Genomic DNA, 26376 nt, shown 5'->3' with positions numbered 1-26376 from the left:
CTTTCGAACTCTTCGAGTTCAATAGGATGACTTTTGGCTTGTGCAACACTGCACAGACTTTCCAGAGGTTCATCCACTCTGCCTTACGAAACTTGAACTTTTGTTTCGCCTACATGGATGATATTTTGGTCACTTCCTCTTTAGAATCTGAGCATTTGGAACACCTCGAGTGCATTTTACAACGTCTCCCCAAGGCCGGAATTGACCTAAACGTTGAGAAATGCAGAGTCCTCCAGAAGCATGTTAAATTTCTCAGCCACTTGATAACCCCTGACCTCAGCCAAAGGTTCAAAAGTACGTCTTCTCGACTCCTGGGGTGGCCGAAGAGGAAGTACAAGAGATATGTATGCAAAAGGGGCCCTAAGTTGACTGCTAAAGTCAGGATCACATAGTTTAGAAGGACATTTGAATCGTGCTTGATGGAAGAATTATTTCCTGCCCAGTGGAAGAGGCAGAGATTGGTTCTGCTACCGAAACCTTCAAAACCCTTAACTTAAAACTAAAAACTTCATATCGTCCTACCTATATTTTAAACACTGTGCTTAAGATGTTGGAGAGGGTGACATACAAAAGGCTACTTCCATTTGTCGAGTTAGCGGGTGGTCTATTGGAGCGACAATATGGGTTGCGGCAAGCTCATTCTATGGCCGATGCAATACCAGCTGTCACGCATCTGACTCTTCAGGCATATAGGGTCAGTAGGTACGACGGATAAGGGGCCGAAAGAATATGTTTTGGCGGCAGGTGTTCCTCAAGGCTCCGTATTGGGACTTCTGCTGTGGAATTTAATGTATGATGGCCTTCGACTGCTAGAGGAGGTAGCGTTGATTAGCTTTGCAGACCGTCTGGCGGTGGTAATAGTTGCGAAGCACCCCGGAGAAGTGGAACGTTATGAAAGTGAAACCATTCATGCCATCAAAGCATGATCAGGGTTAGTTAAACCTAGCTGATGAAACAATGGAAGCTATCCTTATTATCAATCAAATTGTGTGTTATCGCCGGAGAACTTCCCTTATATCTTGTAATGAATGAGGCGCACTGTCTCTACCAGAGAAGGAGAGGGAATCTGCCCCATGTCAAAACAACAAGACACTTCCAGAGAGAAAAAAGGAAGCCTTCAGGGCTTAGCAGGACTAGCAGATTAGAAAAAAGGATCAAGAAAGTTATTATCTGACCGAGCAGTAAGTAGAACTATGGAAACACTACTCATTTCGAAGCCCAAAATAATTACTAAGAATTTAATCAGAAAACTACTGCAAATGTCCTTTCCAAATTTACCTTCCGTCTAAAAAACTTCTCCCATTCTGCCGTCTCATAATCCCTCCAGCTTATAGCTCGGGTACTCCCCTAAGCTTTATACGCCTCCACTTTTCATTTCAGGCATCGTACATATAAGTGTTTATGTGTAAATGCATAAAGCTCAGACGACTTTTTTTTTCTAAAACCATTTTTTTTTGGAGTCAGGACACCTTATTAACTCGCATTCGATTCCTCACTAACACCATACACAGTGGGAACAAGGAGCCTCTACATCTGTATATAAATAATTTTTTCCCATTTTCGCTTCGAGAAATCCTTTAAATTTCGTGCGGCTGTATGTGTATATTTATGGATGTGTACACCTGTACTCCAGTCACCTTTCTATCCAGAGCTAAATAATAAATACACGATGGCAATGCGAGATTGAATTTTTAAACAAGTTCAGTCGTCGTACTTTTCGGTCGGTGCCAGCAACATCAACAGAGGGTTAGATTGTCGGGGTTATGACTATGGTAAAACCCCCATCAGCGCCCTCTATTTTAAATATTCCTCCCACATAAATTCCCTTTTGCCCTGACTCCGCGCGTCCTGCGTTTACAAGGCCCATTATGAGTGAGAACAGAATTTTTGTGTGTCGCTCTTAGGTTTTTAGAAATATGAGTGGGTCAAACCGGTGGGGTGCCATCACTTGATAAAAGTCGCCTCTGGGAAAAGTCAAGTGAAAACGAAGGTGGGGGAGTTGGCAACTGTGCGAAGGGTGCGGATCAGACAAGGAGCAATGAAGGAATTAATCCTATACAGCTTAGCTATTAGTTTGCTCCGAACACACATGACCAGCTAATGCAATTGCCATTATACAATTTGTTATCGGGCACTAATTTGTAATCTGATAACAAAATGGATGTGGGGTAGTGTGAAGTGAAGCATTGTTAAGTTGGAGAGTGACAATATTTACTGGGCACTACAGTGTATTAGATAAAGCTCTGGTGGGCAATGGGTACGTGGGCAGAGAACAAACTATTTTCGAGCGCTTATTACGTACAATGTTGCCCGGAGATAACTTAATTATATTATCTTCATCTGCATGGATTTAAGGGAACATACCTGCTGTTAGGTCTATACGCATGCAATTCTGAGAGATTAAAATTTATTAGCAGGAATGAAGCGCTAGTAAAATGAAATAATATTACTTTTCCAAGGGTCAATTTTAACATTCGAAGGTTTACAGAAAATGGTTTTACACTACTTACAAACCTGTCGAGACGATGGGAAAAAAGGAGTGGCTCCCCCAGGTACAACTTTTCTCTTGAACCTGAAATACACCGACTTTAACAAAATCAGATTAATTTCAGGCATGACTTTGACTTACAACCCGAGCCATCTCCTTACGGCCTCGACTACATATAGCCTTCCGAAATAATCCTGCGACAAATTTAAATAAAGAAATGAACTCATTCTGAAGTCAAGATCAACCCAACTAATATATCCTTTAAACGAAAGTTCCTTTTCAGAAAAATCGTTGCCTTTACTTTTTTGATGAGAACAGCCAACAATTTCAACGGACTTGTTAGATTTCTTATCTTTAGTACATTGATGAAAATCAGTTTCCTTGAGTGGATTCTGAAGAGTCCTTCAGTTAATATCTAATCTAGGTACAGGATAATAATAATCGTTAGCACGACAATAAAATTGGACCTAGGTCTTCAAGTATGTTAGATCACTTCATTCAAGAGCTTAAGAGAACAACGGTACGTACCCTATAGGATTTGACTTAGGTACTCATTCACAGCTGAACCGACGATATAAATCCCACAGCTATCAGTGAGATTTGAACAGCGACAATCCGTGCGACAGCCTAGCGCTCTCACCACTAAGCCATACGGACACACTTCGATCAAATTGGAGAAGGATCGACTGGAGAAAGTTTGGTCAAGTAATTAAGAACAAACTCTCCGGTGCACAAATTGGCAAGATCGGCACGACAGATGAACTGCAGTCAAAAGTCGGGGCTCTGAAAAAGGCATTCGATACCGCCTTTAAATTTTCGTGCCTTGCTAAATGAAGTGGTGGAATGAAGATCTCTCCAGCCGCAGGAAGCAGGCCAGGGAAATGTAGGCAACTCTACAAGGACTGCCTGAAGAAGTATAAGTCGGCTATCAAGAGGCAGTCTTAGTTGGGCAATTGTCAGAACATTAAAAGCACCAGCAAATCCGTGAGGCGCAACAATATTCTGTCCAAGGAGCATAGGAGCCAATCCTTTCTTAAAAATCGGAAGACTTTTGGTGAAACCTTGGAGCTGCTGGTTCAGATAAACTTTCCCGCCAGCGAGGAGGACTGTGAATCAAAGCCTTGCGTGCCCCAGCCGTGCGGAACTATTAAATTGGTAATTACCGAGGACAAGATCGGCTGTGCTATAAACAGCTTCTCCGCATTGAAATCTCTGATCCCAGATGACATAATGCCAGTCATGTTATAGAAGCAGCAGGAGAGAATTATGCCGTGACTTGTTGAGATTTACCGGAGCTGTACTCATTAGGATACGTACCAGAGTCCTCAAGACGAGCACGGTTTTCATACCGAAAACGGGCAGGCGCGGCCATGAGTCCGCGAAGAACTTCCGACCAATCAGTCTCACCTCTTTCGTGCTCAATACCCTAAAGCGTTTCCTGGACATCCACTTACAGGCGATTATGGAGGGAAGGCCTTCTCTAAGTCCTAGCATGCCTTAAAGGCAAATCCACAGAAACCGCTCGCCAGTAGGTAAATGGCACGGTTTAGCGATGAATATAGAGGGAGCATTCAGCAGCGTTTGTACCAGCGCCATCAATGAAACCTTGACCAGTGTTGAATTGGAGGGGTTTCTTACGCAATGGATTATATGCATGGTAAGTGTCAGGATAATCCAGTCGAATCTGGGAAATAACCACTTGACCAGGGCTGTGAACAGAGGCATGCCCCAGGCTGGCACCATCTCTCTGGTGCTCTGGTTAATAGTGATAAACGAAATTTTTGCAAATATTGAACAGCAGCGGGGTGAAGGTAGTGGCGTATACCGACGATTTGATGACATTGGTGTGACGGATCTTTCCGTCCATTATAAGTGGCATCATTGAAGAAGCGTTACGAAAAGTTTATCTGTGGGCCGCGAGATGTGGACTCGGCATAAATCCAACCAAAACGAAACTGATGCTATTCACCACCAAGACAAGGATACCTGAATTCTGGATCAAAAATTAAACTAGAGATTGAACATAGAACTGAGGGTTAAGAAGGTCTGTGTAGCCTTCTATGCCTGCAAAACAACCTTTGCAAAGAAATGGGGCCTCCGGCCGAGGATGGTTCTCTGGATGTTCACCGCTGTGGTGCGGCCAATCCGAACGAATGGTTGTTTTGTAAAGTAACAAACTTTGAGCAAAAAGTACAATAGAACCAAGCTTAATAGGATTGGAGTGCAGATGCTACTGGAGCTCTGCAGTCCTGCCCGACAAATACTCTAAATGTCCTCCTACATCAACTCCCCCTAGATCTCCACATTAAATACATTATAGCGTGCAGTGCCGGATACACTGGTCGAATGGCCTCCCAGGTTTCGCCAGTGTATTCCAAGCGGAAGTACTGGCGATACTGGAAATCTATCGATGGCTGGAGCCTTAAAGAGAAAGTCTTCATAAATGAACTATACTATATAATACCAAGCGAGGATGATACAAAAGGTAGTGTCTGCTGGTCGAACTGTCAATAGTCGATCCAGGTACTTCGTCTACCCTGTTCCGAATTCTCCTAAAGCTTGCATTAAATAATCTTCATCCCCTTTTTTTCCTAAAGTCAACAGTTCCTTTGCTTTCTATGTGAATTCGCAATTAACAAAATCTACCTATTTTCAACAAATTCAAATCAAAAAAACTATTCCAGTTCACTAACTCCCAGCATCAACGCTCCATAAAAAGTATTTGTTTACATTTTATATCTCTTGCTTGCTCTCGTTATGCTATTGCCGGTATAATGATCAACTGAATGCATGATTCAGACATTGGTTAGCAATGGATGGTCCTAGGACAAACAACTGAAAATTATATTTCCAATTGGTCGGTTGATAAGAATTATTGGATTGAGGGTTCAGCTAGTTACAATCTCTGTTGATGTTTATGAGTATCAAAAAGTTTTAACAGTAGATTGAGTTAAGACATGAAAAGAATGAAGAACGAGCTTATTTTTTGGCTATAATTACCTTTATTTAAGAAAAAAATGAGTTATTTTCGTGAGGAGTGATAAAAAGAAAGTTATCTAATGCAGACTAACTTTAAGATTTGTTAACTTTAGAAAATAAAAATTGGCATCAAATAGTTTTCCCGGGAGAAAATGTAGATCATATAAAAGAAAAAATTAAAAATCAAATAGATTGTTTGAAGGCCCATTGAGAGTAAAGAAGGCGAAGGGAAGGATAATTCCCGGACACGAAATTTTCTTTGATGAGGAGGGCGGAATAAAGACTTGAATAAAACTAAGTCGAGGACATCCCCCATAATTTTCGTCCCAGGTCGGATTTTTCGGGAACCCTCTTGCTCATAGTACACTAGCGCCTTTCCCCTTAAGCCACGGATAGAAGGATTGTTGCTAAACGCCCTTGAATTCCAAAAGCTTCTGCTCAATAATGAACTATACTTTAAGTGCTGGCTCGTCGAGACAGGAAGATGAAATTTTCTCGGTGATCGAGGATAACAAACTTTACTAAAATTAGATTGATATTTCAACTTCGGGGCCCACGTAATTTACAGAGGTGAAAACGGATTTTAGTTAGTGTTTCCTGTTCACTTCTCGGTGGAGTATGAAGCATACACACAGTCAGATTGTGCTTCAATTTCACTATCATCACACTTAACGCTACGCAAGTGATAAGCTTATAGCAGCGAGATAAACATAAGACAAACGCAGACTATACCCTGACACTTCATCCATACCACCGGCCCCGGGCTAAAGGTGGCGTCCCCACTTAAACAGCTATTTATCTCCAGGCTACCGTTCGCAACTTTTATGGATGATGTACTGGAGTATATGAAGGCCAAAGTTCGTTTACTTTCTCCTCTGTCCTGCGTCAAAATGACTAAAGACAACAACACCGACCGGGTGATTGCGTTTTTCAATGTCACTTATCCTCACTAATTTGACCTCCTCGGCAACCTTTCTTTCTGGCCTGAAAGTGTATTCATCATGCCATATAAGCGCCCCAATTCGCGGGTAAATTTCGAGACAACCCGCCTGTCTCACCGAGCAATGTAACAAGATCCATATTTACTGTCCTTCTATTTTATCAGAATGTTGGGAATCTAAGGGGCCTGAAATTTATCCGGACTGGCTCAGCAACACCATACCATCTGTATCTCCAAGAACTGACTGGACGTTGCCATATTTAACTCCCCGAAAGGTACTCCACTTTTCACTGTGACAGGGGCCGGGATGCATCTCATAAATCCACCGACGGCGATGTCCTAATTGCAATAAGAACTACACTCTCCGCCGAACTCGTCTTTTCCTCCTCTGGCTTTCCTTTTGACTGTGTTGCTCTTCGTGTCTCCCGCGCCCAACTTCCTCCTGTTGATTGTATCTTGTATATACGTCCCCCATACTTACTCTTCTCACCTGTATGAAGAATTGTTTGACAGTTTGTCTGAACTCCTCATTGTCAGATCCCCTTCCCTCCCTTTCTTCCTTTGCGGAGATTTTAACCTGCCCATGCTCCACTGGCCTAATCATCCTGGCCTTCCAATTCCTTCCAACAACCTCTCTCATTCTTCCTTTCTACTTTCTTCCTTTATGAAAACTTGCTCTCGAACTTCTGAGAATGACACCGAGATTGCTCAATTTCAAGCTATTCGCTCCACTGTCAATGATTAGAAAAGCGCATAAAAGGTACTTATTGAGCGTCGAAGCAGCCCTTGTCCGCGGTGAAACCCTTGGGTCTCACACTCGCTATTCTCATAATCGCACTCAATTTCCCCCTTCTTTTATCAGTTTTTCTGACTCCACTGCCAACTCCTCACAACAATCCTGCCATTTTCCCTGCAGCTACTCCTCCTCCGTGTTTTCTACCTGGACCACTCCATCCTCTATGCCTCTTCTAACTGCAGACTGCTCCGAATTTCTGGCCATTCTTGTCCTTACGCCTTCCTTGATTAAGTTCCTCTTTGATAATGTTGACCCCAATGTCGGACCTGACCCCGATCGGCTTCCTAACCTCTTCCTTCTTAACTGTAAAAAATATATTTCCCTCCCCTTGTGTATAATCTACAACGAAAGTCTAGAAGAATGTTACTTTCCCCATCTCTGGAAAGAGGCCCTTATCCCTATCCTCAAGAGCGGAGACCCTTCTCTTGCTGTGAACTACCGCCCCATCTCTCTTGCCTCCTCTTGCTCCAAAATCCTAGAAAGATACGTCAACGACTGGTTGACCGCACACTTTGGTCACCTCATTGTCAAAGCGCAGCATCGTTTCGTAAAACATAGATCCACGGCTTCAAACCCTCTAGTCTTTACCAACTTAACCCCGACAGGCAGTACAGGCTATTTATACTGACCATAATATTCTCCTTTGAAAACTTTTTCGTTCGAAACGTCTCACCATAGGGTCAAAGCTCCTACTATACAAGACTATGATATGGCCAGTCCTCACGTATTTCTCGACTTGGGTTCTTCGCAAAAAAAAACTGCGAACTCTTGGTCGCGTTCGAGAGAAGAATCCTTCGAAGAATTTTTGGCCCTCTACATGAGGATGGACGATTCCGTAGCCTACATAATGACGAAATCTGAGAACGATACCACAACAGTCAGGTTGTGGCTAAAATCCGACTCAACAGGTTGCGGTGGGTAGGTTACTTAATCTGTATGGATGTCGATCATCCAGCCCGACAAGTCTATAAGGGCAATATCTATAGTAGAAAAAGAAGAAGAGACAGATCCTGCTTGAGATGGAGCGATGACGTAGGTCAGGACGCCAGACAGCTTTTAGGGATATCGAATTGGTGGACCTCGTCGCAAAGCAGGCGTGTCTGGAGTTCCTTATTAAGGCAGGCCTAGACCGGATACCGGTTGTTGCGCCGTTGATGATGAATCATTTCGACGATGTCATTTCATGACTCCATCGTCATTAATATCATAGGGCGTTCGTGTCCTGAAAATTTACCGGTGACCAAACTATTCTTTTTTACCGCGAATTTCAAAGAGTTCAATTCATCAGTTAGTTCAGTTCAGTTCAGTTATCCTATCATGGCTTCTCGACTCCATAAAGTTCAGACCTATGACCGAACGAAATGGCCCAGTCGATCAAGATGAGTCGACCCCGCTTCTGAAGGGCACAAAGGCTGGAGAAAAGAAAGAAGAAGAAAATCAGAGTAAATAACGGAGCAGTCCTAGGCAGAAAATACCGGATCTGGGGTGAAACTCCTATGAACCCACTTGAAATTGCACAATCGACCTAATTTTGTAAAATTTTTCTGTTTTTGGCCTCCAATTCCGGCAGGAATCCCTCATTTCCCCCGTCCCTTGTGACGGGTGGATGAACAATGTTGGTGTGTCAGCATTATTGATGTACATATGTATTTTAAGCAGTCTTGAACACTAGCAAATGCTTTCCTTGGAATCTCCAGAGACAGCACAATTTCTATCTAATTTCGGTCAACTTTTTCCAGATGTATTCTCGCTGAAGGACATTGTATTCTTTCTGAAAATGATTCTACTTTAAAGTATTCAGGGAACTCACATGTTTCATAGAGCTGGTGACTCAGGAAGAAAATTTTCAAACGAATGACAGATCCATAAAAAATTTCAACTTGCAGGAAGTAACCATTAGTTGCTAACTAGAAAGTACTTGGTCATTCTACGAATCTGATCAATGAGAAACATGGGTATGTTTGATTGGCACCTGTACAGCATATGTTTCAGCAGAGGATCAAGGCTGGCATTTCAAAGTACGTGGAAATGATCCGGTAGTTAATGAAGAATAGTTGTATATACCTAAGCAGAGTTGAATCAAACTCAGCAAAATGTTCTACTCTACGCAACTCAGTATGTAACCGAAGTAACCTCTGGAACATAAGTGTGATGCTACCCATCTCACGGGAGAAGAACGAACGAAGAATGCATTAGAAAGACGCAATTAAACAAGAAATCTGAAAAAGGAGATCCTGAGCTCAAAGTAGGTCTACCTAATCCTAACTACGTTAAACTGTTAAATTAGAGCCACCACTCCATCTCTAACGATAATTTGGCCCCTTAGCAATCAACCCTTAACAATCAACCCTTAAAATAAACATCACAAAGGCAATTACTGTCCTTATCGTCAGACGACCAAAAGCTAAATATAGGATATGTGTATGTATATTTAAACTCCCACAACCCACACTACATATAACCTACCTTAATGTCTTTCGCCGAGTTTGTTATTGACACTATTCCACAAAGTCAATTTCTCCTCCGAACAACAATTGTATAGTTGGCCCGAGCTCCTTCTCTGAGTAATTCCTGATGTACGTTGGGATTCTGGGGAGATTGGATGAATGTCCTTCAGGTCAATGAAAAAACCATCAGCATAGAATAATATTCCTTATCCGATCTCTGGCTCGAAGCAGAGTAATAAGACATCGAAGAAAAAGACGATATGAAGGGAGACGATATGGAACGGTAGAACTGACGTATGTACGCTCTATGTTTCGTCAGCGTGTGTAAGTAATATACGTAATGTATGAAATGTAGTGTATATAATCCACTCAGTAATTCCTTTTGAGATCTGTGCGTTGAATCCGTAAGGATATTCCTTAGCTTTGTTGCCAGTTGTATCTAATGTCTGATATCCTTCAACCTTTTGGTAACACTCAATGAGATTTACGAATATTCACTTGGTAAACGAAAGAGTAAGGATATTACGGTAAAAACGAACCACGAGGATAAAAGAAAATCTTAAAAGAAAATGTACTAAATTAAGCTAATTTCCAACAACCGCTTTTTCCGAATAACTCCAGAAAATTGGGATTAAGTTCGGTATCTTCGAAAGATAACCCAAACTACCACCGAGCATAATTCGTTTTCCGAATGGAGAACCCGAAAGCGATCACTTAACACAAATTCCACATCAGACACTGGAAAAATCACACGGAAAACTATTTTCCGCCAATGTACAATTGAGAAAACAGTAGCACATTCCGTGATTCGTACACGCAATTCGGTAAAATAAATAAAGGAGCGCTGGATCTATGCAGATCTAAGTTGCTTCCAAGGCGAACCAGCTCACACAGTGATTTCCCTACAAACCGTATTCCTTCATCAATCAACTTTCAGTTTTCCGCACTAAACTTTACATACAAAAAGAGAAAGAATCATACGAGGAAAAACCTTTCGGGAACTCAGTGCCCAGGTTTGGTTTTTACGTTTCGCTCCAATTTCGCTGTTTTTCCCGATTTTCCAGAGATCAAACCGAACGCAAGAAGGAAAGTATCTTGCGTATGCAACAGCCTGCTATGCCGTCAGACACAGCTACATATCATACATAGCTAAGGGTACATTCGCACAAAGTATGTAGCAGCACAGCACAAAATAGATAGCATTTCCCGGAGCAGCACACGAAACACTACACTTCACAGATGCATTGTACAGTGAAGTGAAAAAAATTGGGAAAAATCGAGCATTTCAAAAAAAAACAAAAAGAGAAAATAAAAATACACACAATTTTCACTTTTCTTCGACCATTGAATATACAACTACTGTGCTCGGCATGAAAATTCTGAACAGACTACTCCGGCCACCGTCGTCACAGGCACCAGTGTATTTTCCAAGTTTCCCTCGAATCTCACCACCAAAACGGAAAATCGTCGTCTCTGGTCATGCTTTTTGCTCCTATTTCCCGTGTTTTCCGTTCGTTTGCGAAAGAGATGAAAATGTTGTGTTGAATTTCACCGAACATTAACGAAATGATGAATTTTCCCGGCCGAGAATGCCAACAACAACAACAACCATGAAATTGTCGAATGGAAAATTCGGTTTTGGAAAAGCCTCCTTGAATGCCATTCCCGCGCCGAACAGCACGTTCCTCATGGGTAGGAAGCGAGGATACCTGTAGGACAGGTGATTCGGAAAATTATGACTGGAAGATGAATTCGTGGGAAGAATGGAAATGCAGGAGAAATGCTAACTGAAGTGTTCAAGCAACCGAAGGGCTATCGGTCAAAAGTTACCGTGGAAAAGCATGCTGTGCAAAGTGTTTAAATATTTAGTTAATACGGACTTTATTCGCATTAATTGGGTTCCATGAACCTGCTGCCCTCAGTTGCGCATGACTCCAGGAAAGCTTACAGCTGGAAAAGCAGGGACGGAGATTATTTTTTGGTTGTGTCCAGGGGCTTTTTTGAAAATAAATTCAGTAAAAATTTTATAAAGAAGCGCGAAGTTTCTCACATATCCTAAAAAAGATACCACTAAATTAGGGGCTGGAAAATGAACAAATTTTAAAATAAAATGTGGAAATTTATTGACCAGAAAAGTATATTCCTTTTCCCCAGGTGGTGGGACTCTGGAGAGTACTCCTATTCCTCTTGCAGCAAAGTGCTTTTGTAGTCTGGACAACCAAGTGGTAGTAGATGCAAATCCGGCATCGAGTTGCTTCTTACTGCTACCGGAAGGCGCGCTCTCTTGAGCTGGGAGCCGGTTTCTGACAGACTTCTAACTGTAAGGTTCCGATTCAGGTTATTATTACTATTCTGTTGAGGGAAAGTCGCACCACATCCTTAAAGAACAACAAACACCCTGGACTGCGTCATCCCTGGTAGGCCCGCCCAGTATAGTTCCCTCAATCGTTCCTCTTCATTTCTTAGTGTCATAGCCATGAAACCGTTTTCGATTCCACAGAAGGGTTCTGGCCCGTGTAAAAGCGTCCCTGCTCCCTTCTTGGCAAGTTCGTCGGCTGCCTCATTGCCTTCCAACCCAGCATGGCCTGGAACCCAGAGTGTCCGGACCTTGTTGGACCAGCCGAGTGTATTCAGTCTCTCAAGGCATTCCCATACCGATTTAGAATTCACCTGGTTAGACCTAAGTGCCTCGATCGCTTCTTGGGTATCGGTGAGAATAGCAATGTTCTGCCCCCTGTAGTTCCTTTGGGGATTAAAGGAGGCACATCTGTCTATGGCGTATATTTCCGCTTGGAATATGCTAGTGTATGTACCCATTGGCTCCAAGTACATTTTCCTTGGGCCAATGACACCGGGACCCACTCCCTCTGCTGTGAGGGATCCACCAGTGTACCAAGTACCAGCAGCTCCCCGCCTCACTGATACTCCCGGCCATCCTGAATATTGCCCTCCTCGCCTACACCTGTATGTGCAGATGGAGAGGGGTTAATGCCAAAAGGAGCTGCAGGGATTCCGTTGGGCATATTCTCATTGCTCCACTGATACACACGCAAACCAGTCTATGGAACTTGTGTAATTTCCTGGCTTGTGTGCTAAGTTCCTTACTATCGCGGTATACCATATATCCAAAGTAGTATCTTCGGGCTGCAACCCCATTTTTTTCCTGCTATGGGCCATCAGAGCCCTCGTAGCTTTTCGACAAGTGTTCCCGACATGTGTCTTCCAGAGTAATTTTTGGTCTAGCGTAATTCCCAAATATTTAACCTCTCTTTCTCGTTTCACCTTCATGTCATGTAACCTTATGGCTCTCAGGTGATCAAGTTTACGTCTCCTAGTGAATGGTACTATGGTGGTTTTGGCTAGATTGATCAGCAGTCCCACCTTCCTGCACCTGGCACTAGTAACCCTTAGTCCAGTTTGGATTCCATAAAATAGGGTATCTTTATATTTGCCCATACATAGTAAAACAATGTCGTCCGCATAACTCTGGACTTGTATTCCAGTATTTGTTAGCACGTCTAGGAGTTCGTCAACTACCATACACCACATACGCGGCGATAGTACCCCGCCCTGTGGACAACCTTGAGTAGTGTTCATGACAATAGAATTTGTACCTGTGGGTTCTTCTATTTGTTAGCTTTCTAGCAGTTTGACTATCCAGAATAATATAATAATCGTTGGCGCAACAATCCATATTGGATCAGGCCCTTGAAGTGTGTTAGAGCACTTCATTTAAGACCGTAACGGTACACTACAGTACATTGTAGGACGCTTCATTCCCCTGGGATTCTTTATTATTCTTTTCATTTCGCAGTTACCCTCAATGTCGAATCTGATTATTCTGTGACCAGACAAAGAAGGCTCATCCGACAACCTCCATTTCCTGACCATCCCGTTCATTAGAGTCTTTCCTAGAGTTATGTCTAGTACCTCCTGTCTAGAGCTGGTCACAAATGTTGGAATGTTCCCTAAGTTATATATTTCTAACTTATTGCTAAGAATAAATTCAAGAAGGTACTCACCGCTTCGATTGGTTTCGCTGCTTCTCCAGACTACGTGATGGGCTTTGGAATTGCAGCCGAGGAGAAGTGGTAGCACCCTCTTCTCACAGTACTTCATCAGTTTAGCGACTTGTTCCAGTGGAGCCCGGAGCCCGGAGTCTTCTAGGAAGTATCCCGATGCCACGACTGCCTCTCGAGTGTTCCTTCCGGCTTCCAATGACACTTGGATAGTCACAAGGCCCCGGTCAGGAACCCTGAAAGACATATATATTTAAAATTACGTTTAAGAATTATGCAAGCTCTTGGTTTTTCACAAGAGGAGTCCCAAATTACCTGCATGCTTTCTCCTTACAGACCGCGAATCTGCCCCCGGTACACCCAGGGTTTCTGAGCCAGTACTATTCCAATGTTCTCCTCGGAACTTGCCCTTGCAATTACCGCAAATGAGGCTGTCGCATGGTGGAGGTTTATCTGGACTAACTTAATGCTGGCTATTGGCTCCGTTATTGTTTGGAGCATCTGTCGAAGTATCGCCCTCCTCCTCCGACTTGGCGCTTTCATGCACGTCGCTGTCCACTTTGAGCCCTAGAAGTCCTTGGTCTAGGTCGTCTAGCTTCTGCTCTTCACTGGGCAACAGGCCTACTTCCCTGGTTGATCCAGTCCTTTCCGTGTCTATGGCCTTCGAGACTTCTTCGGGGAACTCGGTATGCTTTTCACCCGGTGCCTCCTCGGAGGTGTCTTTCCTCGGCTTTTCCCTGCGCACATACACGGGTATGTTGCCAAATCGGTTGTTGATATGGCAACTCCGACGTTTGATTGCCTCCAGGGATGAGTCATCTGCCCCCATCGTGAGGAGTTTACCCTTTCCCTCCACCTTGCTTCTGAAGGCTCTCCATAATCGCGTATGGAGATCCTCATTCTGAGCTATTAGGAAACCCATGAGATCTTCCATCTCTATTGTCGCGGCTTTCGGGAGAACAACTATCACCATGTGAGCTCCAGATATATCATCCCCAGCACATGTTTAGAGTTCTGCTCCTTCCCAGCGTGGCAATTTAAGAACGATGGTCCACTCTACAATGTCTTCCGTCGCGCAGTCCTCCTGTATATGACCTGGTCGAAAGCGTATCCCGGTAACCACAAGTTTCTCAGTCCATCCTTTGCACATCTGCCTGACGACAAGGTCTTCAATGGTTTCCTGCTCCTCACGAGTGAGTATTTGCTCAGGAAACATTTTTGGCAGTATGGCCAGTCGAATGCCCTCGACCGCACTAACATAGCTAATGGCGGGCTTCCTGAGTCCTGGATTGGATTTTTTGGGAGCATTCCCTTCATGCGGGCTAATCTCTACTGCTTCCTGCTTTCTCGGTTCCGGTAAAAATGCCTTAGATATATCCTGAGCCTTCTTAAGGGCCTCTTCAGGTAGCGCAGGTACCATTTAATACCTGCTCCACTGAGACCTGTCTCCTTACTGACGTCAGAAGTGTTTTTGCTGGTCCCTGCTTTTTGAGCAGTGGCGTTTGTTGGTTCTTGTCCACACAGTACACTAATGTTGAACTTGGATCTTCTGCTTGACGTCCCAATTTCTCCCTTCTTGGGTGTAATCACCTGGCTCTCAGAATTTCGGAGATGTGCCTCCGCCTTGTGGCGCAACAGGATTGGCAGCATTCGAGGGAGGGACCACATGGGGAATAACGGGTCTCTTCTGCCTCCAGCCTTGATCGAAGACAGATCGCTTGCTTCTTTCTGAAAGCGTTTCCGTTATTCTTTCTTTTCCTGAATTATTTCCGAATATTTTCATAAAAGTTTTAATTCGTAACGTCGTCAGCTTGCAATTAAAAGCATGTAGTGCTGAGTGTGGGTGCCGTGGAGTGTACGAATGAGATTGTCAGTCGAAGATCAATCTCCACATTTGGCCGACATATAGACGATAGTTTGGATAGTAATTTTATGACCATCAGGCGCTGAGCAACGGGAACTCGAACAAAGGGGAGCTATTTCCTATCCTATATTTTACATGGTGAACTAAACTCTAAATGCTACAACATACTGCTTTCGTGCAAGAATACATTAGTCCACCACTAACACGATAGAATCATAAACACGGAATACACCAAATAAAATAGACTTCAGCTGGCATCGTCGAAGTAGGTCCAGGGAGCAGAGAAGTGCATTTGATCGGACGTGGTGATAGACATTACAAGACGCGAGAAGACGAGCACAGCCTGATTAACCAGTTTGTGTACGGTACGGGATCCCGCTTTATTTGTTGTAATTTTTTTATTTTTATTGCTGGAACTCATTTGATTCCCACGAGTATGGGGGTTAGAAGGGCCGCTGTGCCATAGCCTCCCGTAACATGGTAAGGTCTAACTTACTCACTGAGGTGGCCAGGTATCAGTGAGGCTGCGTTCGAATACAGTCCCATCACGGACCGCAAACTATCCAATGGGCACGGTTCACTTGAAACCCTGGATTGGGAGAGGTGTTTTTGGACTCCCCAGTCTAGATCCTTTTGTTAATAGTAGGTTCACTTCGTACGAGAAGCTTGGCCCCTGAAAAGCCACACATCGCCTTAGAAGAGAGGTAGCTCACTCTTAGGGAGGGATAGGTTAGCCTCAAGGAGCTATATTCCGCGTCAGTCTATCCTGCAGAACATTGCTTGACCCCCCGGTTCAGGTTAAGGGGCATCAAAGTTACGCAATGCTATACAGCAAGGAAGACTTCCGATATAATGGAGAAGAATGCTTTCTATGCAATTACACGCAGGTCAGGGGAAGCTTCCTAAAGGTGACATTGTAATCGTGATGGCTGATCTTAATGCCAAGGTGGATCTGACAATCTGGCTTGGCGACCATAACGGTAATGCTGGGAGATTCGTGGATATCTGCCACTTCCACCGCTCCATCATTGGTGGTACATTGTTCGAGCCCAGTCGCCGTGCGATCAATCAGATCGACCACTTCGCGTCGCACTTATCGCCGTCTGCCTTTTCACCGACATGACCATTAAGGTTCAACTGGCACGTTATAGAGCATCGAGAAGTTGCCTAAAAACATCTTTCTCAACATCAGGTCGACCTGACTGTGGTGTGGTCCGTTTGTGGTGAAGAAGTGCATTGGGTGGTCAACTGATATAATAGTGAGCTTCAGCAACCTGTCATTAAATCGTTCGATTTGATGATCGGCTGATGAATCTCAACATTATATCAGCTGGTCGCACTATTCACTTCTTCACCGCGTACGCACCACAGACAGGTCGACCTGATGCCGAGAAGATGCCTTCTGGCAACTCCTCGATGAAAGGACTTGTCATGTACCTGCTGACGATTATATCACCATTGCCGGTAACCTTAATGATCATGTGGGTGAAAAGGCAGACGGTAATTGGTGCCATGGGGGAAAGTGCAATGAGGGTGGCGAGCGTATAATCGATTTTGCGGACACTTATGTATACATGGTTCATCAAATGATTGTCTCATCTTCTTACATTTCATAGTGGGAACAGTAAAACGCAAATCGACTATATTCCCATAAGACGCGGCGATTTCGTGCCTTTCATGTATGTGGAAGAATCGTGGAACCAAATGAAAGATACGATCCACAAAGCGGTCTCTGCAACCATCGAGGTCACCAAGCCAGGTAAGTGGTACATGAACCGAGATACTTGACTTTGGAGTGACAATGTTGAAATGAAGGTCCGTGAAAAGAAACGCCTCTACCACAAATTTCTCAACGATGAAACACCGACCAATTGGCAAATTTATAAGAATGCCAACCGGGAAGAAAAGAAAACGGTCGCTGTCACCCGAGCGGACCATTACAAAAATCTTTACGATAAATTGGACACTCGGAATGGCGAGAAAGATCTGTATCGACTTGCCAAAAGCTGTAACGAACGCACACAGGATATCGAACACTTATGTAACGTTAATAGCAAGAACGGTACTTTGCTTAGCAACCGTCGAGCCGCGACGGATAGATGGCGAGAATACTTCGAGCAGATTTCAACTGAAGAATTTGCTCATCTTCCACTTCCATAATCATTGCCGACATTTAGAGCAGTTCCACCTGTCAGTGCAACTGGTGTTCAGAGGTGCCGGTGAGGAAGACGGGGCGGCAACCCTGTCGGCCAAACCAAAACCAAGTGGCCGAGGAGAGCCTCCATAGCGGTGATACCGGGAGACGCTGTATTCACTTTGGCTTGCCGGCCGTGATGCAATAGGCGAATGCTCCAAAGGCCTAATCAGGGCGATCAGATCTGAGTCTGCACGGGGACTTATCTGAAGTGTCAAATTGGTCACGAAACCTTACCAGGGATATCTTGTACCATGGGAACCGAGATAGCTCCTGCACTCTCATACTTCGGGTGAACTCCCGTTGTATGTGGGTGCAGCTCGGTTATTTGCGGTAGGCCCCCTAGTGGGAGTTTGATGGTGACTGTGGTTATGCTCAAGCGAGAAGAGAGCTTCGGGCCTCGGCGTGGTGTTGCGTTTCAACACGGGTGCCGTACTCCTTAGTTCAGTAGAGATTTAGGTATGTCTTGCATCCACCAGTATGAATGTTAAGCCATGCACTTGGTATAGATTGGTACCGTTGTTACTTGTCTCAGCGGAGCTCTGATTGTGGTCAAAAAGTCAATCCATGTCTTAGGAAGACCGTAGGATTAAGTCTCCCCGACAGGTACCTACGTAAAATACTCAAGGACTTAACTGTCAGCGCAACTGTGGGGAGTGCCGTCCCCATATACTCGAGGAGGGCGATCAGACCCAGTCTGCAAGGGACTCATCTGAAGTGACTCCTGCCACGAAGCCTCATCGGAGGTTATCTGGTACTATGGGAACCGGGATGCATATGCTCCAGGAGAATTCCTGAAGGATGTGTTCTCGGCCCGGTTATTTGCGGTTGGCCCCCTTGTGGGAGTTTCATGGCAGTTGTGGTTATGCCTACATCGTGGGCAAAGCTTCTCGGAGCTCAAGCGTGGAGTTGCGCTATACAACTCGGGTGCTGTACCTCTTAGTTACGGCAGAGGTGTTAGATGGGCCTTGTATCCACTGGTATGAATGCTGAGCCTGCACTCAGCATAAACCAGTACCACTGACTGGCAGTCATGGCGGGGCTCTGATTGTGGTCTCCAAAACAATCCGTATCCGAAGGGAACCGTGGGATTATATGTACCCGGCAGGTACTCACGTTAAACCCTAGGACTTTCATGTCAGCGCAACTGAAGTTGAGGAGGCAATAAAATGAATGAAATCGGGGAAAGCCACAAGACCTGACGACATCGCATCTCAGCTCTGGAAAGCGAAGAGCTGGGAGCAACACTGTGGCTCAGTGAATTCTTTAATCGGGTTATTTAGGAAGGTAGAACACCATCTGACTGGCAAGAAACTACCACTATTCCAAAATGGAAAAATAAAGGTAGTCCAGCAAAATGTTCAAATTACCGTCCGATCCGGTTACTTTCCCATACCATGAAGATTTTTAAATGCATTCTTGACAACCGTATTCGCGAAATCATTGGAATAACCGCGAATCAAGCCGGATTTGTCGAAAACTGTGGAACTGCTGGCCCAATACACGCTGCGCGGTTACTCATGGAGAAACACCGTGAGAAGCATCGCCTTCTTTACATTGCATTTCTGGATCTAGAGAAAGCGTTTCACCGTGTGCCATACGAACTCATCTGGTATGCTCTACGTCAAAACTTAGTGCCAGAAGAACTCGTGCGCTGGGTTCAACTGCTCTACCACGATCCGAAAAGTAAAGTTCGAAGTATGGCGAGTGTATCAAAACCGCTTCGTGTCTCTATTGGTGTTCATCAAGCAAGCGCCCTCTGACCACTCCTCTTTGTTCTTGTTATGGACACCATCACATGGGACATCCAACAAAACTGAATTTTTGACGACCGAGCCCCATGAAACAGGCACAATCACTGTTGCGGTAGTGATCTCCCCAGAACTGAGCAATTTAAATACCTCGGGTCAACGCTATCAGCTAATGGAGAACTGTGTTATGAAATTGCTTCACGCATTAACGTAACCTGGATGAAGTAGCGTTCCACGACTGATTTTGAAAAATTAAAACGGTCGCGTTGAACCGGCAAATTTCTCTATTTCCGTTGTCATGTAAGTTTAAGTATCCACCGATGGCGGCGCTACGTTCTAGATTCGGACGATTCTAATGTTAGTGGCAGATACATGACTGTCAAAGTAATATAAACAAATTGCTTATTAACTGGCCGAGATTTCATACCCAAATGACTTCAAACGACATTTCCGAATCAACGCAGCGTTTACGCGAAAAAATTCGTGTATTTCAAGCGGCTGAACGTAACTCGAGACGAGAAGATGACACGGACTCTATGCGTTTGGGGCTTGGTGAAATATCCCAACTGATTGAAGAACTCGAGAATTTAACAGAAAAAGACGTAACGGGCTTAGCTTCCAGGATTAAGCGCAAAAAGCATGCCAGTTACGATGACATGTTCCGACTTAGCCACGCTTTCCTACAGAGTGTGGAGAACATAGCGACCTTTGTGAAAATTCCAGGAGCATTGAATGTAATTGTGAAGGAGTTGACCGGTATGTGGTGTGGAATTTTCGAAGTTTGACTTTATAAAAGGAATTGTGGTTTTGTTAAAAGGTTCTGACGCGAAGTCCCAAGTCATAGCCTGTGAAACACTTTGCAATTTATCACTTGGGGATTCTGTGCCTTGCGAGAAAATCGCTACTGCGGCTGGGAGCTATCTCATAACTCACTTGGATAGTAGCGAGCTGAGATTGAAGGTATGTTTCGTTCTCAGGTTCGTAGGGGAAAACCCCGGGATAGGCGGACTCGTACGACCTGGGGATTCCCTCTTTCTCCACCTCTCCCTCTGTTTTAGATAAAATTGTATTCGCTCATTCTATGTAATTCTAGAGAACCAGCCTTTGGGTGCTAACGAATATCCTGGCCACGGATGGAAAGGGGATCAGCACGCTTTTATCCCAGGAAATTGCTTCAAAACTAGTTCATTTGTATCTTGAATGCAAATATCCAGAACTCGAAGACGATATACTTCTGGCAATTGATATTCTTCTCGAAAAAGATGCAAATGTGATCGAGTAAGCCTTTGCTATTCAGTCCCCTTTCTTTACTAATAGAAAATATATTATTTCAGCGCGAATGATCAATCAAAACTGTACGACTCCTTACGAACAAAACAACCTCACAAAGGCTTGCATTTGAACGTTTTGTTTATGATACTTTTCCGTGCTAATTCAGTCTCTCTCGAGACGGAAAACTTTGAAAGGACATCTGAACTAGTAGAAATTGCCATTAACACTTTAAACGCCGCGGAACATCTGAACTCTCAAGATAACATTTTGAAAGTTTTGTATTCCATCCGAATCCTAGGAAACCTGTTTGCCAAATGTCCCGACTGCTTTGTTGCTGTGGAGAAACTGTGTCCTAGTCTTTCTAGCTTAGTAAACAAGGTGCTCAGTTGGAATAATAAAACTATAAACAAAGAATTATTATGGTTGGTTAAGAATACAATATCTTGTCAGACGGCTTTGAATAGGCCTGGAAATGTACTCAAGGAACTACAAGTCTCGAGACTGACAATTTTCTAGGATCCTAAGTAGATGAAGAAAGTGTAACTTTACTGCTATCTATAATTTCAATGGAAGAAGTTGATTGTGAATAATTTTATATGAAGAAATTGGAAACATTCGAAATAAATTTCATGCTTGCATGTGCCTAGCTAGTGTGTTTGACTAGATTTTTGCTCTCTGATATCGGTGGGAAATTTTCGAAACGTTCAATGAAGCGAATGAAAGATGCCTAATGCCTCATGTGTCTAAGGATCCCAGTTTTTTAGTGTAATCAGCGGTCAAAGCGTGGTATGGGTCCTAGAGCGAAAACATGGATTGATATCCATGATGGGGTATAAAACCAGCGAAACTCTTGCTAAACTAACACCAAAAGCTCCACTACCAAAGCCTATGTCCACCTCCATGTGGGGATTTTTTTTTTAATGAAAAACAACATTGAGCAGGGCGAATGCGAGTGTGCCACGCCTAAAACGAGTCAAATTGGGCAAACTGGTCCTTCGGGTTGGGGTTGGGCAGAGAGCCACGGAAGGAGCCTCGGACTGGATCGATTTTACGAGGGATTCCTACAGAGCAGGAGCTGCTAAGTATCTAATCAATAGCTTACACTGAGAAACGATGAATGACGGGATTTAGAAACATGAAATCAGCAAGCGTCAATTGTTTGCGTAGCGTTCGTGATATAGTGCGAAATAATTATACTCAAAAAAAGGATAAATGTTCAATAAAATAATAAAGCAAATTAAAAAGATTTTCCCATTTCCGAGTTGTGACAATCTCGGCAGATCCCGTATTTTTCCTACCTAAAAGATAAAGGAGCTCTGGTGGTGGTGGTGGTTGGTGGTAGTTTAATTGGAGAATCCGTCAATGATGTATTTCTGCATGGTTTCAAGCTGTGAGCGATTTGGGTACAATATTTGTAGCCAACAATATTATAGGAGCTTCAACCACTTTCTCGAGACCGATTTCCAAGTCAGTGGCTTCCGTTCAATGTTGCTATTACGAGGGATTGCAACATGAATAATATACGCGGAGCGACCCGTCTTGTCAACTAACAGCACGTCAGACTTGCTGTACGGTATGTGGCGATAAGTTAGATCCTAATACATGCTGTAAGCAGAACTGTTAGGTGCTGCCTGCGGCTCATATCAGTAAACCAGACATATTCCTGTGATTAGCCGATGCTTGTATGCATGGTTTTGGTGAATCACCTTGTATACAACATTATGCTTGTTCGTGTATTGCACCGGTGCAACCAAAAATGAGATGGTCTAACGCCAAACCACACATTCTTCATTGATTGTTCTACACCCGCTCTTTCATTATGAACTTTTTATAAACTCGGATCACGACCCTCCTCAATGCCACACATAAATGCCTCCGCCTCAGCCAAAAACTCCCCAGTACACAGCTATCTCTTCGATAAATGCAAATCGACAAAAAACTGCCAAAGATAATTCAAGTGTTTACCGTGCATTGCCTTCGGCTTCCATTCATCGATCCGCCCTTGGTCCGACTTCACCCCACTCAGAGGGTTGAAAGATCGATCCTTCAATTTGAATGGAGAGAGTTCGCAGTCTGCCATACAGACAGCCGCATGCAAGGGACTAGCCTGCTGCTTGGCGATGATGTAGTGTCGCCACGTCAACCACGTCCCTACCTCCAATGTTACGACGCAAATTCATCCGCTCCACGCAGACTTTGGATGATGCATTCCGTATCCGCCGCTGGACGTTTTCCAGATCGGTCTTCGTCCACGGCATTATTCCGAATGCATAAGCTAGTGAAGGGAGAGCGAATACATTCAATACGCTTATTTTACTCTTCCCCGAGAGATGCGATTTCAGTACCAACTTTACACGTCACAGTAATTCGGACAGTAGGATATCCTTCAGATCACCAACTCGCGCATGGGTTCCTTGCAGAAGTCTGTCTCGGTCATAGCTTCGATGTGGGGGTCACCAATGCCATGTCCGGCATGCGGCTCGTGATGACGTTTGCGGGTGGCTTGGATTCGACACTTGTCTAATCCAAACTCCATCCGAATATCACTGCTGATAATTCTACTATTCGTAACAGACTTCTAAAATGGTCGTCAGTACCAGCATACAACTTGATGTCATCTAAATACATCAAGTGTGTCAGTTTGCACTTAGCACGTAGGCCATACTTTATTGCAAAATCATGCCCTCTAGCTTCATTCAGTAGCCATGAAAGGGGGTTCAGTGCCATACAAAACCAAAGGAGACTCAACGAATCTCCCTGGAAGATACCCCTCCATACAGATGGGCTCTGAGGTATTAGCACGCTCAGATGTACGCACTTAAGGTGGCGGTCAAGGCCAGTTCAAGGTGGTTCGCAAGCACATTCGAATCGTACATGGCGGAAGGAGTATTTCCCACCCAGTGGAAGAGGCAGAAGCTGGTGTTGCTACTAAAGCCCCAAAAACCACCCGGCGTGCCCTCTTCATATCGCCCTATTTGTCTCTTAGACACCATGGGGCACATGTTGGAGAGGATGATATACAACAGGCTGCTCCAGTTCATCAAGCTTGCGGGTGGCAATGTGGGTTTCGGCGAGCCCGTTCTATAGTCGATGCCGTAGCAAAGGTCGTGTATTTGGCTCGAAATGCAATGGCCATGGGCAAATGCTGTGCTCTGGTGACGCTGGAGGTCAAAAATGCTTTTAACTCAGCCAACTGGGGATAGATTGAAGGCGCTTTGGCCAAATTGAGTGTTTCTAGTTACTTGGCTCGGCTGATCGAGAGCTACCTTTCGGACAGACTTCACTGGGTCGAGACGGACGTACATTGTGACAGCATGTGTGCCTCAATGTTCTGTATTGGGACCACTGCTGTGGAACATAATGTACGACGGAGTGCTTGGCCTACGCGTGCCGGATGAGGCAACGCTGATTGGTTTTGCGGACGACCTGGCGGTAGTTGCAATTGCAAAGCATCCCGAGGATGTGGAGCTTTATGCAAATGAAGCCGCTTATGCCATCCAGTGACGGTTACGAATGGCCAAGCTAGACCTGGCGGACGGTTAACATTCGGGTCGGTAATCGTGAGGTCGTCTCAAAATCAATTGTCAAATACCTGGTGATGATGATCGATGTCAAACTGAGTTTCAAGGGACACTTGGATTATGCGCGGGAGAAGGCAGCAAATACTAGCTGATCCCTTGCAAGGATGATGCCTAACGGGGGAGGGCCGAAGTATAGTCGCAGGCTACTCATCGCGGGAGTGGTGAAGTCGATCCTGTTATACGCGGCCCCTGTCTGAGCGGGAGTGTTAAACCACGCTGTAAACCGGAGGAAAATAAGTTCGGCATACCGACCAATTGCGTTAAGGGTGTGACGGCGTCGACGAAGGCAGTGTGTGTCATCGTGGGAATGATCCCTATAGATATTCTACCGAGCGAGGCACACTGGCTCTACGAAAAACGGAAGGCAAAACCAGCCAAGGTGAATGCGGATTTCCGAAAAGCCATCAGGAGAGAATTGCGTGCAAGTGACAACAACGGTGAGATAATTCCGAAAAAGGCTGGTGGACCCATACATTGATCCCGTGTATCGAGAAATGGGTCGACCGAAGCACCAAGCAAGAGAATTGAATTACCACCTGACACAGTTCCTTACGGGACACGGTGGCTATAGGAAGTATTTGAATCGCGTTGGACGAGTCTCCCAACTGTCTTGAGTGCGGTGCTACACCCGAGGGGGGGGGGGGGGGGGAATGAGGCAGTAGCCATGATGAAGACAAAACTCCTGGAGTTGGATCCAACTCGGCAGGTGGACGTGGACGTGTTGGTGTAGCGAACCAGAGCCTCCCCTGCGAAGTAATACTTCACGGGGCTGAAGAGTGGGGGTGGTTTTAGTGGGTGCGAATCCCACACACTGCTGCAAGCTGGCGCAGCAGTGTCTTTCTAAGATTTCCACCTCTATCCATAAAAAAAAGATGTACGCACTGCTACCCTTCCATGACTTTCGCCAAAAACTTTATTAGTTTGGGATCAATGCAATACAGATGTAGGACATCGATTAGCCAGGTATGCGGGACGCTATCGAAAGCCTTGGCATAATCGATATAGCAACTGAAGAGGTTTCTTTGGCCTCTAATTGCTTGCCCTGCAACTACTAAGTGGACAATAAAATGCTCTTTCCAATTCCTTGACCCAACTCGGCATCCCTTCTGCTCCTCGGACAGAATGTTGTTGGTCTCGACGTACGCATTAACCCTTCCACTAATAATGGACGTTATGAATTTGTAGAGGGTTGGTAAGCAAGTAATCAGTCTTATGTCTGCGGGGTTCTGCACCGTGTCCTTCTTAGGGATAAGGTAGGTAATCCCCGCAGTGAAGAAGTGATTTATACTGTGTGCCAACCGATTGTGTACGTTGGTACATTTATTATACCAGAAATTCTGCACCCGATCCAGATCTAAGCGCTTACAGTTCTTCGAGCTGTTTATGGCTCGTCGAGCTTCCTCTTCAGTAACATCCGCAAAATTCATGCAAGGCGTATTGGCATGGCGTGTGAATTCGGCCGTGATCCACTCAGCATGCTGGGCAGGTAACCCCCAAAGTCCACCCCAATACTCTTTTGCTTCCGTCACCGAAAACTGTACTGTTTGGACGCTCTGTTGGGATTCGTTGAGAGATCCGAAAAAGCTCCGCTAGTTCGTCGCATATGTTGCATTCTGGACACGTCTGGAATGACTTTCGCCATACAGTGGCAACCGACTGCATATGACAGAAAGAGTCTGCTTTAGTGTGTCCAGAATTTCAACTACGGGTGTCTCAGTGGGGACGGCGTAGTTCCGGTAAACCCTCTGCACTTTATTTCTCACCCGTCTGCAGTGCTGATCTAAATCAGTTTAGCAATGTCCCGCCTTAGTGAGCCCCACCGACGTTCCAGACGAATTTTTTTATTATCATTATTATTTATCCAACTTCCGGTATAAATCTGTTCACAATCGACTGCATCGAACTGACAAGTCGTGCTTATTCGTGTAATCAGCTGAGGAATAGATCACTCATTCCGACAGCGTGCTGTCATTGTGACACGTGTTTGTTGACAGCAGGCACTCAGTATCATTGCCACGGTAGTTTTCATCAAAAGTTCTGTGAAA

At 44.6% G+C, this 26376-nt stretch overlaps 2 protein-coding genes across 2 annotated transcripts in view; one reads left to right on the top strand and one right to left on the bottom strand.

The window, feature by feature from the left end:
- LOC119661596 overlaps positions 1 to 11396 on the bottom strand; it is a 241768-nt gene extending 230372 nt beyond the window's left edge. The window contains exon 1 of the mRNA XM_038070998.1: positions 9670 to 11396. The gene's annotated coding sequence lies outside the window, so the exon portion shown is untranslated. The remainder of the gene's footprint in view (positions 1 to 9669) is intronic.
- Positions 11397 to 19847: 8451 nt separating this feature from the next.
- Positions 19848 to 21488, top strand: LOC119660619. The gene is made up of 4 exons (XM_038069324.1): positions 19848 to 20234; positions 20296 to 20438; positions 20572 to 20756; positions 20813 to 21488. The coding sequence occupies exons 1-4, from the start codon at positions 19910 to 19912 to the stop codon at positions 21264 to 21266; spliced, it is 1107 nt and encodes a 368-aa protein (XP_037925252.1). The 5' UTR covers positions 19848 to 19909; the 3' UTR covers positions 21267 to 21488.
- Positions 21489 to 26376: the final 4888 nt, after the last annotated feature.

Source organism: Hermetia illucens, chromosome 1 (assembly GCF_905115235.1).
Source record: "Hermetia illucens chromosome 1, iHerIll2.2.curated.20191125, whole genome shotgun sequence".
Classification (NCBI taxonomy): Eukaryota; Metazoa; Arthropoda; class Insecta; order Diptera; family Stratiomyidae; genus Hermetia; species Hermetia illucens.
The sequence above is the reverse complement of the archived record's forward strand: the minus strand, read 5'-3'. Positions and strand labels throughout refer to the sequence as shown.